We start from the raw sequence: 16,218 nt of genomic DNA, 5'->3' as shown, positions 1-16,218 counted from the left end.
AAATGAAACCACAAAGGCATGACTCCCTTGAGCGTCAGACTAAATATCTTAGACCAAATGTCCTGGGGAATATGACGATGTAGGTTTCTAGGATGCTGAAACGCATATCGAGTACACCAAGCGTGCGTACTGGCTTAAGGTACAAGCGTCTGCTTGAAGGCTCGCGCCATACGCCGTCAGACTTGAATCACACGCGCGTGCCTAACGCTCGTGCTCGGGCTGCACCTTTGGGAGAAGCGCGAGCTCGGTGTCGTATTCAGGTTCCGGGGCACCACACACCATCCTGGGTTGATATGCGTGAGAGTGTGTCGGGAGTGTGGCTGTAGGGGCGGTGGGGGTGTACGACAGGGAGGGGAGCTGTGAGCGCTCCACGACTCTGCAATCATCACTAGGACTTCCGATATAGATGGAACACGGTTGGAAGTTATCTCCGCTCGGTATGAAGTAGGAAAATTGTGAGAATACTTCCTTGGATATCTTTGTAGTTCCTTAAGTTTTATATTTAGATGCATTTAGCTTTTGCTGCATTTTGTGACGGCTGTTTTAATTGTAAATTATGGTGATTTAAGGGAAATCGCTCCCCTAAAGTGATATTTCACCTGCCTGTTATTGTATAGGCAAGATGCTTCTTCTTTAGTTTCTTATTTTTAAATAATATTAACCTTGTCTCCCACAGGGGCATTATAATAATCAAAATTTGGATAGTTTGTGGAGCCACAAAAATATTTTTTGGAAAAAAAAACACTTGATAACTAGAATAAAAATTATAAAGATGAGCGCAGTTGTCTTCAGTAAATTTGACGAGCACCTCAATTTTGAGGAGACCGGAAAAGATATTGAAAGGAACAGTCTGAATTATCTAGAAGTAATTGATGGACAACATCCAGATTTGCTTTCAAGTCACAAGGAGACGGATGACGGAGGTTCCCTCAAACACAGGAGGAATGGGTATGTATGGTGAATAGTTATTATGTATTTTGAATCAAATCAATGACTGCGGCCATTATCAGATTGAAATAATTTGAAACTGCATGTACATCACTTTCTTTGTATTGTAAACATCCGTGCTTATATTTTAATTGGAATTGTTTGCTGGTGTAGATTGACTGGCAACAATAAGGTGATGAAATTCGTGTAAATGTGTTTTTATTCTGCAACACGAAGATTTTACACGGGGTGTAAATATATGCACTGCTATTTGTAACTAGTCTAGCTTAGTCTCAATTTAAGTGCTACTGTTTGTGGAATTATGAACACAAACATATGCGCCGTATGTTGTAGTTATAGAAGAATGCAGTGGCCGGGGACTCTTGCTGTATAGCGACATCTGCTGGTTAAGTAAACTTTGTTTTACACGGTAGATGGTCTTGTCCTAATATTACAATCTATTAGATTGCATGCGTGGTGGGATTTAATGAGCAGAATGGTACATTTATTTCTGAACGAGATCTAGTTGTATTTTGTGTTCCTGATATTTTGAATTCTAACTGTGTTTGTGTCAAAGTTTTAAAGATTTTGTCTCTCATAATGTCTCTCATACTTTTGTTCTTCTCATTACTGTGTTATATTATTATTCTTACTTTACAATTGTTTAATAATGCTTCAACGTTTTGTGAAGACATTTGAAATTGGACATGTGCAGTCTGATTGGTTCATCAGTCCAAAGCTATTACATGTACGATATACTGCTGCTTCAGATATACTCTAACCCAATGCAGTGACTTTTTTTTACTTTTTTACAACCAATGCAGTTTTAATGGTTACTTAAAATGGTTACTTAAAATGATGTATTCGTTAATTTCTTAGATATGCTATATCCATTAAGGTCACAGGTGGGAAGAAAAGAAAAATGTCAAATGTATAACTTTACAACCTCTAAAAACATCCCTAACTTTGCAAAACAGATGTAAATGCAAAGCTGACAAACACAACAGTGCTCTAAACACCTGTGCCATGTCACTTGATGTGTGTGTGTGTGTGTGTGTGTGTGTGTGTGTGGCCAGCGGAGGGAAGGTGCGTCACAAGCGTCAGGCCCTGCAGGACATGGCGCGGCCTCTGAAGCAGTGGCTGTACAAGCACAGGGATAACCCGTACCCCAGCAAGACTGAGAAGATCCTGCTAGCACTGGGCTCACACATGACCCTGGTTCAGGTGAGCTCAGGGGAGCACGCGCACTGACACACACACACACACACATACACACACAGGCATGCATGCGTGTGCACACACAGGGAAATCCATCATTCAGGTCTTTTCTAAAAGAAGGAGTACAGAACCATATAAGCACGTTTTAGGTTGGAATAAGCCGTTTGGTTAACTTTGCAGGTCCATTGAATATCAGGTGAGCCTATTCACTGCTATGCACTTTGGTCAAATGTGTCTTAGTTTGCCACTTGGGGAAGGCCGTTTATGTCCGGCTGGTTCGGTACCGACGACGCCACTGTTAGGCTGCCACTTGCGGGACGTTTTGCCCCGGACATCCAGGGGGCGAGAAGCTGACGGTGTGGCGTGGGGGTTTTGCAGGTGTCGAACTGGTTTGCTAACGCACGCCGCAGGCTGAAGAACACCGTGCGGCAGCCGGACCTGAGCTGGGCCCTCCGGATCAAGCTGTACAACAAGTACGTCCAGGGCAACGCAGAGAGACTGAGCATCAGCAGTGATGACTCCGCTTCAGAGGGTAAGAGAGGGAGGGGGGGAGGGGAGAGGGAGGAGGAGAGGGAGGGTGTTGGAGATTAAGTTCCAGTTCCTTGAGGGTCATATAGATCCTCTCATATGTATCTCATATGGATTATCAGTTGCCTAAAAAAGCCTTCAAGATCGCAGTGGTCTTACTGGGCCGATGGTGGGTACATATTTAAGGCTTTCAGGGAGGTTAATGAGGTTGTCTATCACATCTCAGTCTTCCCTCTTCTATCCTCATCTCAGCCACCACGTATTTATGCCAAACTGAGTAACAAACGTGACTTTCCTATCATCACGGTGCTCTGGACCTAATCGCTCTTCTCCTCCGTGGCACAGATGGCGAAGGCCCTCTCCCACGGCAGCCCGGCAACTCCGTGTCCATCCGAGCAGCACAGAGAGGTCCGGGCCAGGCCGGGCGGGGCCTGGGCGTGGCGCTGGGGGCGGAAGGGGCGCCGTGCGGAGACGGCGTCGCTCCTCCCAAGTACAAAAGCAGCCTGCTGCACCGTTACCTCAACGACTCCCTGCACCACGTCATGGCCTCCGGCGAGGCTCTGGACTCACGCAGGAGGAACCACTCGGGATCCTTCAGCTCCAACGAGTACGAGGACGAGCTCGTATCGCCATCGCCGTCTGAGGTGGAGGGCAACTTCACCTACCGCACAGGTAACATGCGCCCATGGGGGCAGGGGGGGGGGGGGGGGGGGGGGGGGAGTTTGGCAAGCAGCCTGTGACCTTTGACCCCTTGAAAGGGCTCTTTGTATTCTCCCATCTTTCTCCGTTTTGTTTTTGAGTGAAGGGGAGTTCATTGTTTCTCTTGCAATTTCCATTCAGCATAGTCACAAACAGGTACTTGCATAAAATGTAAAGATTTATTTTTATTATTTCCTTAGATGTACTGTGTGAACACCAAAGCAGTTTGAGTTTGTTATCTGTAATTCCTTCATGTATTATTCATGGCTAGAAAATGCCGAACATCAGAACATCGCTTACACATTTTACAGACAGGAAGAATGAACCAAAGTCAAACAATTAAAAGTATGATGCGTTCATTCAGAATGCATTCGAGACGGTTGACTCGGGAGGGTGGAAAATTCTACCGTACCGCAGCTGAACACCTGCTAAAGCTACGGAACAGGGAACGTTCCTGTCGACCAAAAGGCCCCGAGTTTGATTCATTGTTCGCACAGTTTCCACCGCATCAGATCCTCTGTTGGTTTTGTCTCCTGGCCACTATGCGCCGTCTTAGTTGCAGAGAACGCTCCGTGTTCCGTTCCTTGGACGTGCCTGGAAGTAGAATTCTAAGCAAGAAGTTATTTCTAGTGCTCGCTTCTGAGCCAAACAAGGTAGCCAACCACAAAGTGTTGACACATTACATTTCCCTAATGAGATATAATAGAGCCATTCGTTGCAATGATGCTTGTCGCTTGATTTTAACATACTTCACGATGCATAAATTAAGGTTTACGTTTGAGGTGAATAAACTCTGCATGGTCGTTATAATTCTTCTCTACGTCTAGGCTGGACAGACTCGATCAGCCATTGGGAAATAAATGAGCAGTTTATGAGCCTGGCGTTTCAAATGGTAAAGCATTCGAAGCAGATGTATGGAAGGTTTGCAATACGTACAACGTATCAACCATTTAGGAGAGACACGTCTCATTCGGTTTACGAAATGGAGATGTTCCGAAGTAGAACTTCGAGCCGTGTCTTTAAAGCTGGTGTTCTTTTCCTACTTTTCCTACACAGGACATCTCCTTTTTCTCTTCCTGTAGGATTCCCTTGTCAGAAACTGGCCGAACGGCAGCACATCAGTCCGGGCGTTTGTGAGATGACGGATGGAGAGCCAAGTATAAGAACACTCTCTCCTCTTTGCGTTGGGCACATCGTTAACCTCTCTTATTACATTGCTTGATTCCTGAGCGCAGACCGGCTCTGGAGAATTATCTCCACGCACTGCCGCTAAGACGTTTGATTGGTGTGTCTGCTTTCGCTCTGCTTTTTAACTATCCAGCTGCTTTGCTGAGTTATATAGCAACAGACACTTCCCAGTACTTTTTCCATATATCACAACGACGTGATTGCCAGGACTGCTGTCGGTCAAATCGACGGCTCCTCCGGTGTAGCCCGCGTCCCACGCAGAAGTGAGATGTGAGAAATACTTTAGCACTTAATGAATGCTGGTGCTTGTCAGGCAACAGTAAATCCTATTGAACCTGCCAGTTGTGCGCTGCCCCGGCAAACACGGAGGCCTGGTGGTGTTCTTGCTCGGATTGCTCCGGACCTGCCGCGGTTTCATCACACAGGAATGCGAGCGAAAACATTCTAGTCAAACCGGAGTGGAAATATGGTGCGTAAGAGTCATCAAACCAAAAAAAAAGAGCCCCTGCTTCTGTTTCCGCCAAGAAGTTGCACCGCCGCAAAGTGTGGTGGTGTACAGAAGGCCCCGTCCTCGCCCCCGGGGCAGGACCCGACCCGTACTGCTGCACTGTCTTTTTATATTTTAGTGTCTGTGGATGCACAGGGTTATGGAACCTCAGCTTCAGACATGGGATTTTTGTTTAGATTTCAAAAGGCTTTTGTAGGTCTCTTGTATATTTAACATGAGTTCCTAACCTCACTATTGGCTCCTGTTTTGTAGCATTTAGTTTAGCTTTATTTTTTTACAAGCCCCAGACACTCAAATGTTCCTGAGGACCGTAATCAGTTGGAGGAGGGTGTGCTACAGGAGGGGTGGATGTAACAGGTGGTGGAGGAACTGATTCGCCCCTTGACCCAAACATTGTCTGAACACCACAGTCCTGGCGCTCAGTCTCCTGTATGAGGCCACTATTTCCCACAACCCCCCTGCACACGTGATTAACACCGTCCGCATCACTGTTGCAGGGCTCCACGTTTAGGGCCCCGTCGCCTCTGGCTGTCTCCGATGGAAAACCGTTTTCCCGACAGATACGTCTCGGAAAAGAGCCGGAGGTCGATATTCTCACACCCTTGTTGCTGCTGTTATTCCAGCCTGGGTCGTAAGTCGCGTTTGAAGCCGGCCGCAGATGTTGACAGTGGTGGGGGGGTGTGGCTGAGGGTTGGTGGGACACTTAACAAGTGCAGCTTAAGTTACTTAAGTTATTAAGTCAGAGACATGAGAAAACATGGTGTATGTTCCCTTTTGGGGGGGGGGGGGGGCAATGTGGCACAGTTTGGTTACTGGGTATGCATGTCTGAATAAGTCAGTGCTTCGTGTTTGAGATGGAATTCAGTAAGTCGGCAAAGTCAGACTAAATTTTCTGCGTTTTTATGAATGCAACCTAACTTGGCATTTGGAGACTAGTCACAATTACAACACCATGAATTAAGTATCGATGGGAGGTTAAACAACTGAATTCTGTTGATTCAAATTAAGAAATAGATTTGCTTTGCCTGCTGAGGTCCAATCAACCCAGAGTGCCAGAAGAGAAATACTCAGTAGCACACGAGAACTAAGACCGAATGATTTATTAATGCCTTATAGTAGCTTTTGGCCTAGGTGCTGTTTTAAGAAATCTGAACTGTGGATGTTTTAGGCAACGACTATTGTAAATTGCATTTGGCCTGTGAGAGGCGGCAAGCCAGCTCTTCCTTTCACGGCTCCCTGGGGACAGATTTCTGCTCACTGATCTGAAAGCTTCCACCAACGTAATGATGCTGCTCCGCCATTATAGGTCGAACATAAGCAGATCATGTGCGCGCGGCCGCCTTCCGAAACGCCGATGTGACGAGACGCGAGTATGGCATGCAACGTTTCATCTTCGTTACGCTCAGGAGCGTCTACTGATCTATTTTATGCGACGTCCTCAAATGACTTCACACCCAGTCACGAAGCTTAACATGCAAACTCGTCGGACTCGAGTGATTAACGGTTAGGCCAACTAATTTTAAGGTCTTAATGACAGACTTGGGAAGGATAAAGGAGTTTTAGAATTCATGTACGCTGTGCTTCTCGTTAACCTGAGGGACGCGCGTTTGTTGTACTGGTTTTTTATAGCACGGCAGCAGCGCTCATTTGGGAGTCTAGTAGAACAGTGTCGGGGGGACAGAGAGGGGGGAAAACGCCGCTATAATAACTTAAATGATGCGAATGGGCTGTGGTGCGCTGGAACAGAGCGCCTGTGTTCCTGACACAGCGCAGATATGGTTTTTCCATCTACCACCGCGCTGCAGAGACATAATTGCGTTTATCTTGGCCGGCGCTGGAGCGCGGTCCAACGGCCTACGGCACTCCGTTTAAGCCTCTCTCGGCGGATACGTAGCACGCACGTGCGCGAGCTGCGTCTGCCGTCTGGACGGGACGCTTGGTTAACGGGGCGAACGACGACCCGGCCTCTCTAAGTTATTCTTGGTCGACCGATGTTTTGTTTGTAACAAAAATACCAAATAACTAAATCCGTTCTTGGTTTTCTTTTTTTCAGAATCCTTGGACTGTTGCTCACATCCGTATAGGTAAGACATCTCCGTTCTTTAAACGTGTGCGATCCAATCCCCGGTTCTGGTGACTAAATCTCTCTCCTGTATTTCAGCAAAGCTCGTAAAGGAGAGGGTCGGGGAAACGACGCCACGTACTGGAAGGAGATCCATGCCGCTATGGCGCTGACTAACCTCGCCCAGAGCAAGCACAGCATCGCCACAGGAACCACCAGCTGCATCATCCAAAAATCCTCCCATATAGCAGAAATAAAGACTGTCAAAGTACCGATGGCGCCCCGTCATTAGTAGCTCAACACCTGAGACAGCTGAGTACCTAAGATGGCAGTCTGGACCACAGACTGTCGCCAAGAGTTTGGAGTCTTTGGAGACTCGATTGTGGACATCCAGTATTAGTTATGACATTTTTAAAAGAAGAAAAAGTAAGGGTATTTTATAAAAGTAGTCATGTTCATGCATTTTTTTTACCAGTGTGCCTTTGTATTAAATGAGTAATTACATAACTGTCCTGTGAAGACAGGAAAGGATTGGGTTCAGCTTTGTATGGACTAGTAATGGCGCTGAACTTCAAAGCACAACATTTCAGCAAGAAGAAAATGAACTTCATCATGAAGGAATGACCACTTTTTTTTTTTCAAAATTTGGATTCTTACATTTGCAGTATTTCTTTCATTGTCAATGACCATCGACTCCATGGTTGAAATGTAATATATTCACGTTGTACTACTTTTCTAAGTTAAATTTAATGTTGAGGCAGGATTAATGTCCCACGACGTCAATGCAATATAAAAAAAATACCGCTGTTTCTTTGTTTTGTTATACATGTATGGTCACAGCAATTTTCTTCTAAATGAAAATTTGGCATTGAATTTGCGTGTATGTAAATGAAAAGCCATACATATCCAATTGAAAACAGCCGGTTAAAAGTGCTCCACCCACACATCTTCACCACTGGAGGGCGTTTGTCCTAATGCCCCAGCCGAGACATCTGGGAGTAATCTATTCCATGTAGATCGCTGGCTGCAAGTCTGACTACAGTCACTTGCAATAGAATTGAGTCCTGACAGGCTATTCTACTGTCCTCACGACACGGCTTTGAAATACCCACCACGCCCCTCCCCAAGTCTTTTCTGTGTGTATCTTTGTAAAATGTTATTGGTGTCTATAGTGGTCAAACAGACCACTGAACTGGAGCACCCCCAGTATACACACACCACATCAGCATGGAAAAGACTAATTATTTCCACACAGAATTCACCTCTGTGTACAGTAGGTGGAAACTACAGCAGGAGCCATAATTTAGCGGGGGAAAGGATTCCGCGAAGGCACATCCAATCTGATAAAACGTAATCCCCATCATGAAACTATTAGTGCCTTTCCTACCTAAGCAACACTGACGTTAACATTTTTAGTCCCTAATGAATAAGTATGTGCATTTCAGTTATGCACTTAATGTTAGATATAGTGTGCTTCTCACCCAGAGATGGATTTGCGATATATCTCAATATTACAAATGTTTATTTTTTCAAGTTTATTTATTTTTAATATTGCTGTGAAGCTTTTATCCCAGTCAGCAATAATACCTGACAAGTGTTTGACAGCAGGCAGGAGATTATCCTAATTAGTTTAGTCTACTGTTCAACGTACTAAAACAGGACATTCTTACTCCAAATAGCTACCCACTCCACCTGAGGTTTGTCACCCATTTTGAACTATTGCACTCGGGGTTTTCAGTGTTGATCCCACCTACCCTCCATTCCAAGCACACAATATTTGCAAATTGGGAGAACTAACGAAATCTGTTCCAGCAGGTGTGTCTACACTTAATCCTGGGAAGAGGGCGATAAAACGGCTCCATAAAAAACTTCCCCGGGAGCCAAAATAACAGGACAGTCCGGCAACATTTAACTATTTCCTTTTAAACGGACAACTGTCTCACCAACAGCGATCACCATTGCCAAAACATTCCACGGAGAGTTAACATTAGACAAACAGTTCACTAAGCACGGCCTTGGTTTTGACGGTATTAACGACGGGCGATTTTTGGTGTTTTCATTCATGACACGTACAGCAAGGCGAAGAAGCCAGAATGGGTCCTCTGATGCGATGGGTGTGTGTTGCCCTCCCCCACACCCCCTCCCATGTGAGTGCAATAGCAGAGAACGCACTGGCACATAAACGGCCCCATCATCTCAGTGTTTATTGCCCCAAGATGACCGTGTTTGGAGTCTGCTCTGTGCTTACCACAAGAGCACACTCCTGTCTCACTGCAATCATCTCTGAATTAACTGCTTCAATTGGAGGCAGACCAGTCACCTGGAATTACTTTTCTTTCTATAAAACACAATATTTATATTATTTGTGTGTATGTGTGTAATATATATGTGTCACACACACACAATCTGTCATATGCATTGCATTGATGGTGTACTGTATACAATGATCTACATAATTAAATTTTATTTTGGCAACAGTGTAAAACAAATAGGAAAAAAAAAACATTAAATGGTTATCAATTACATTTTATTGCAAAAGAAATCGGTACGGCTGCTCTCAAAGATACATGTTCAAACCTGTTTTATTACAGAACGGAATATGGACTGCAACATTTGGTTCTGAGATCAAGTACGTCAGAGGAGCCAGAATCTGTATCAGCCAAGAAAACTGCTTCCCAGATAACAGCTACTTATTAAAAGAAGAGATTATATATATATATATATATATATATATATATATAGAGGAGGCTTACATTTTAGTTGCTGTATGATCCTCATGGCCTGTGTGTAGACTTTAAAAGAGGCTTCTTAACTGACACGTGTAGCTGAATCTCATCTCTTTGCTTCTCCGTCAACAGCATCTAACATTCGCAACCTTACAGTCCATAACTGATTTGAAATTAGGGTCAAGAGTGTGTGGTGACCATCGACCCCATCCAATGCTCCCCGGTACACAGAAAAGCTGGACAATCATGTCCAAAACGAAACGTCGCTACGCCTCCGATAGACGGCACGGCCGCTCTAGATGATCTGAAACTGATGACGGCACGCCGTCAGCTTTCACCAATGAGAAACTTTTTGATCAAAGTTGAGGTAAACTCTAAAGGAGCTTCATCTTCTAAACACGACTTCTCAAGCCGTCCGTATGCTCATTTACGACCGCGATACGTCTTTTCGTTGATTTTTGGACGCCGATCAGATTAGAACTGAGTGATTACTCGGTGGAAGAGCTAGAAGCTCTGAAGATACAACACCAGTTTTAATACCAAAGATAGACTCACACTATCAGACCCACAGACCCAGAGTAGTGTTGAGCAAGCCAACTGTTTAATACGACACGGCAGAAACAGTGGCGGTCGCGTTTAACAAGCAGCGGTGCTATACAAGCAAGTCCACATTAAGGAGACGGCATGATTAGGTCATCGGACAAAGACAGCGGAATGAACGGAGACGGCGAAGGAAAACATGCCATTCACGGGTGGGCAAACCTTCTAGTCGTTTGCCATGAACAGGACTGAAGATGCTTTCAAGCCTGAGGCGTTTATATAAGCAGGACTGTGATTAAGCTATAGTGGATAACTGTTATGTTCTACACACATGCTAAAATTCTGTAGAACCATGTCCATGGATTATCACTGTGCATCTTTCTAGCAAGGCAGTTAAAAAATGGCCTAATGCACTTAAAGCAAGTTCTGTAGTCATAGGACGTCTGGATCAAGTCAGGCTTGCCAGCACATAACTGTCAGTTGATCAAAGGAGAACCAGAAAGATATTTCTCCACATCAACCTTCTTTCTGAGGGAATATTTTTAATCTCTTTAAAAAAAAAAAAACCCCAGCAAAACAGGACTGTGCTTATTGCCAAGCTAAAAGTAACCAACACTGGGCAAAGTAACGTTAAAAATAAAGAGGACATATTACACAGCATCGAGTCTAAAAGGGCCAAGACACAAGGACAAAAACTCAAGGTGGTCTATCCCCCATAGGACACTTTATGGCTCTGGAGTGAGTTCAACAGGCCGATAAATATAAATACCCAAATCTACTGCCACATCTTCCTTTTCTTCTATTGGCCCTTACTCATCATGTCAAAAGCAGCTGTCTTGAGAAGCGAGTTGACTCGGTCCTCCTGCAGGGGGCACATGTGATGTAGTGACTGATATTTAAGAACCTTAGCCAGCACAGTGAGAACACTCCACATAGTACACTAGCAACGTAGGTCTACGATAAATGAGGCGAGTGTCGTATAGGAGAAGGACCCGAAGTGTGAGGACAAACACCGACTAATAGGAGCTGTGCGAATGTCAGAAGTCCTTTCCCCACCCGAGTGGTTGGGGGTAGGGGTGGGGTTGGGGGAACCTCCCCACTCGGATGGAGCTCTTGCCCGGAAATGTGGAAAACCGCAGCAATTCGTCTCCCGGGTCAGTCTTGGCGGGTGGGGCTGCGGGCGGGGCGGTCAGAGGAGGGAGCAGTAACCCCCGCAGGCTCCATGGGCCGGCCGCTGGGAGTCGTCGGCGAGCTGCACGCCGCGGCCGTGAGCGCTGCTCTCCCACAGGCCCGGCGTCTGCAGGATCTTCTCCACAAGCTCCTCGAAGGCGCACTGCACGCCGTCACGGGTCTTCGCGCTGGCCTCTGCAAACAAGGGGGACGCCAGCCTGGTTTACGGCGCGGCCTGCGCTAACGATGGTCAGACGGGACCCGTCCCGCAGCAGTCAGGATTCGGGATGCGAGACGTTTGAACAAACGCACCACGAGGGATTAATAAGTGGCTTCTGCGTCTTGTCTAAGAAGCACACGACGGTGCGGAAGCATACGGGGTAACAATTGCAATCACAAGACAGTTAAATTGATGTAGTGTGAATAGTGTAATTGACCCTCTCTTCCAAGGGTCTATTATGGGCTGTATGGAGTTTAATATGTAGCAGTAAAACATTTTGTAAATCAAACTGAACCAGAAAATGTGCTGATCATTACCCCCTAATAGAAGCCATGTGTCACTGCAGGACAGCGGTTGGTTTTTCATGTTTTGACTTTAAGTTCCAACATTATTTTTAGGTGGTTTTCCATATTTATATTGTTCAGTTATTAAAGTTTCTACTGTCTGAGTTTAAGATATTTGACAACTGACTGTTTACAACTGTATCTGTAGGTAAAGCACTGCCTATCTAAAATGTTTAAAAAACAACAACAGTTAACGTTGATCTAAAATGATTAATAACACACTTAACAATTTGACCATATAAAATTATACAAACTGACACTGGTTTTCAGAACTGGTAGTGTTTCACGATGGCATATTTGCTGGTAAAGCGTCAGATTCTCAGCAGAGACGAATCATCAGCACAAGAGAAACGAGGATGTGGAGGTACAGTGCTGATGACGTCAGAGTAGAGGGTAAAGCACACTGTCCTGTTGGCAATGACAACCAAGCAGGGGTCGGCTTACCAGTGACCTTTAGCGGCTTACGCAACATGTCCGATCAATCTGCCGCATCTTAATTCTTGGAATTTCCTCTTGACAAATTTTCAGTTTTTTAATTCACAAAGGACCGTATATTTTCTAGACCTATATTTTCCCCTGCCAGTCACAAGGAAAAGAACATTTTGATCACATTAAAAAGACACATGTTGGAAAATACAAATGCAACTGCATTCTGCCAACAGATGTAAAAAAATAAATAAATAAAAACACGCTGTACTAATCCACAGCCTCTTGTGACCAAAATCGGCCAAAGATCTTCAATATGATAAACAATTCCATTTCTAAACTAATTTGTGAATATGACAGATATCCGCAGGCGCAATTATCCCCTGGACTGAGCTCAACCCCCAAAGTCATGAGCACCGCCGGTTCTGTCAGTGAAGAACTCACCAATGAACAGCATGGAATGTTTCCGGGCAAACTTTAGGCCTTCATTCCTGTCTACCTCATGGTTGTCCTAAAGAACAAACAAACAAACAAGGCCTTTTATAAAACATTCTGATTCAAACTCACAGAAAAAGCATACTTTTATGACTGCACTGAATCACAGTTTTCTTTTTATACAAACACACCTTGTCTATTTTGTTCCCGACCAGCATTTTGACGAGGTCGTTGCGCGTGCAGTACGTCTCCAACTCATTGAGCCAGTTCCCGAGCTTCGTGAACGAGTCCCGCTTCGTGACGTCGTACACTACGCAAGACGAGCCAGTCCGTTAAAGCAGCACAGGACCACCAGCACTTAGCACACACCACACAAAGGTTTTGTGATGAAGGTTGGTGTTCGTGATGAAGGTCGGCAAGGGCGTCCGCTCACCCAAGATCACACCCTGTGCTCCTCTGTAGTAACTGGGCGTCAGAGTCCGGAACCTCTCCTGCCCGGCTGTGTCCTAAGAAAAAAAATTGATGACGTTATCTAAATGTAAAGGTGAGGCTGGTCCACGAAATGAAATGTGCTTGTGATAAAACAAGAAATCCTGGAGAGTCACATCGCTGCGTAGTGTCATGCTTTTGCCTGATTTAACTTGGGAGTGTAACCACCAAGCTATTTATGTGCTCCACCGGACATGTTAGAGCAGGGTAAACAAAAGACGACCTCAGCGCTGTGGCTCTACAGGGTCTGTCTATGACTCTCCCCATTTTCTATTTAAAAACATAAAACCTGGACAACAGTGCCACCTTGTGGAGAAAGTCAGTAGTTGCCTTTTGGGGATAAGCTTCCTGGTTCAAAGGAGATAACGTGTAAAATTAGGAGAATCCTGTTAATTTTACACTATGGCTATTAAAGACTTCTACGGCTACCACGGCCAACTAAACATGTGAACGTGTAACTAAACAAGGAGGTGAAAGACCATCTACTCACCCATATGGCCAGCTTTGCACGGTTGCCATCTACTGCTATGGTTTTCACTTTGAAGTCCACGCCTACAAACGAAGGGACTCTGCTCTCAGTCTGTCCACCTTACTGACCTCTGTGCAGCGTCGGAGCTCACGCTTCCCGTGAAAGGGAAGCTTTCAGTCTCCCGCTAAGTTTCGTGCTATTGCTCTGAACATGTGTGACTAGTCAACATTAGTACAATACTGGGCTTTGCCAACATTCTGCCCTCAAGTTCCATGTAATTACTAGACATTCACTAAACTGAAGAATTAACTTTTTTACCCCCAAAGTTGATTTGTAACCTCAATAACATGTCTGTATATGACTAAACGTATGACATGTTAACATATGACTAAAGTCTATGCTGATGTGATGCGTCAAATATGCAGGCATATCTTTACAACTACCAAAGCCCGTTCAATGCGTTTCTGACTTACCAATGGTTGCAGCTAGTTCTGGATCAAACGTGTCATCTGTGAACCTCAGGAGCAAACTAAGGGAAGAGTTTTGGACACAACACTAAAACACCTGCGAAAAACGTTTAAAACACTAGATCTACCAATCCCCACCTGGGGGGCCTTGCAAGGTTTCAAGTTTTTCCTGCTACCCGATACAACTGCAACATATTTAGAACAGTCGAAAACTGTGGGTTTTTTTTTTTTTAGAGCTGAAACCCCTTGTACTAAACTAGCGGGACAGACTCTGAATTAGTTTTTGTTTCTAGTTTGCAGTGTTTATTTCCAGCACTAATCTTCGCCTGCTCGTCTAGTTCGTCAAACCACTTATTAACATAACTTCTAAAATTAGAAGCTGCTTTGTTTCAATTCAACCTGACAGGGCAATAGATCAGGACTAAAATATTGTTTATCAAAAGATAACTGGTGTGACGAGCATAAATGATAAATAGCTTTTTTGTGCTGTTTCTTTATAACTAAATAATGTCTTGTGACATAACTGCTATCCTGTAATTTAGGTTTCATCAGACAAGTCCAGGATGCCTGACAAAAGATACAGCCACAGAATTTTACACCCAACCCCTTTAACATCATTTTAGCAATTCAAAGTATCTATATCAAGCCATGTTGTGTCTTTTTAAATAATTTCTAGCTAGCTAGCGAACATTAACAGGCAAGTTGGGAGTAACAACGTGTGTGAACAAACAGCTATTTCCCTAAGTCATCTAGCAGGCTAAGTCTGCTATCCTAGCTAACGCAAACAAGTCGATATGGCTGAACGCTCACTCGGGAAAACAATAAACGTAATCAAGTAGGAAGCCCGGTCATGGTATATTAGGTGGCGAGGAAACGTTAAACCGCCAGTGTTGAATGATTAATTGAGCCGAGCCTGGCGTCCCTCCATCACTGCTCAAATGAGAGGAAGCTCGTTAGCCTGGCTAGCTAACACCGACTATCACGAGCTAACCTCGTCTATCGTACGAATTCCTCGAGTTATGTGATTAAGATGTTCTGAAACAAACACCGTGACATCAAATACTAGACCGAACTACGAATTACCTGGACTTTCCCACGCCGCTCTCTCCGATAATTAGTATTTTTAAAGTCGTCAAGACGTCGTCGTCCATCTCGCCCCTGTTTACAGTCACAGGCTGACGTGACACTGGAGGCCGAGCTGCGCGAGCGCGGATCTGTGACGAGGCGCGTGACGCAACGCGGAGACGTCAGAGCGCAAATTAAAAACAGTTCAGTGGTATTAGAAAACATCGATCATTTAGGGTTGGTTTGGGTTTTGGGTTAGGGTCTAAAATCCTAGATGGTTCCCAAAACATCACGTCCTGCGGGGTTAGGGTTAGGGATGAGAAGTGTCAATGCTGTCAATGCTGAGAAATGTTACTAATGTTACTACTACATTAGAATTACTAAATCTCAGAACTAACTATTGACAGTAGAGCGAACTGAATGGAGATCAAATACAGCTATTTTGTAATAAAAATAAATATGAATATATGTATATATATATTCTAGTCTAGTTCTGGTTGATATTACACAAATGATACATAGTGTTAAATACGTGTGAGTTTATAAGCTAAAATACTTTATATTTATATTAAGATGTGGCAATTTATTGTTGCTGTTTCTTTTCACATTTTGCCATAGCCTGCCGAATTGACGCTGTACCCTAAATCGCTTACACTTTAAGCTAGCATAAGGACCCTTCCAGAAAGAGACAGAAAGATGTACATAAAATTCTACACAATTCTCTCGTGGGAGGCACA

General features: G+C 44.5%; 2 protein-coding genes across 3 annotated transcripts; one reads left to right on the top strand and one right to left on the bottom strand.

Annotated features, from left to right (window-relative positions):
• The first annotated feature begins 315 nt into the window (after positions 1–315).
• LOC143482663 (homeobox protein Mohawk-like) lies at positions 316–9,496 on the top strand. 2 transcript variants are annotated; one of them, XM_076981094.1, is made up of 7 exons: positions 316–455; positions 677–948; positions 2,004–2,151; positions 2,524–2,677; positions 3,019–3,345; positions 7,122–7,152; positions 7,230–9,495. In XM_076981094.1, the coding sequence occupies exons 2-7, from the start codon at positions 773–775 to the stop codon at positions 7,420–7,422; spliced, it is 1,029 nt and encodes a 342-aa protein (XP_076837209.1). In that variant the 5' UTR covers positions 316–455; positions 677–772; the 3' UTR covers positions 7,423–9,495. The 2 variants fall into 2 exon arrangements, with proteins under 2 accessions (XP_076837209.1, XP_076837210.1); XM_076981095.1 differs by having other exon boundaries at positions 348–437; positions 7,230–9,496.
• Positions 9,497–9,640: 144 nt separating this feature from the next.
• rab18b (RAB18B, member RAS oncogene family) lies at positions 9,641–15,650 on the bottom strand. The gene is made up of 7 exons (XM_076981096.1): positions 15,500–15,650; positions 14,423–14,478; positions 13,971–14,032; positions 13,425–13,497; positions 13,183–13,301; positions 13,001–13,067; positions 9,641–11,761 (listed from the first exon to the last, which is right to left on the bottom strand). Exons 1-7 carry the CDS (start codon positions 15,565–15,567, stop codon positions 11,586–11,588), a joined length of 621 nt encoding a protein of 206 aa, XP_076837211.1. The 5' UTR covers positions 15,568–15,650; the 3' UTR covers positions 9,641–11,585.
• Positions 15,651–16,218: the final 568 nt, after the last annotated feature.

This window comes from Brachyhypopomus gauderio, chromosome 19 (genome assembly GCF_052324685.1).
Source record: "Brachyhypopomus gauderio isolate BG-103 chromosome 19, BGAUD_0.2, whole genome shotgun sequence".
In the NCBI taxonomy this organism is placed as follows: Eukaryota; Metazoa; Chordata; class Actinopteri; order Gymnotiformes; family Hypopomidae; genus Brachyhypopomus; species Brachyhypopomus gauderio.
This window is presented reverse-complemented; position numbering and strand designations above follow the sequence as displayed.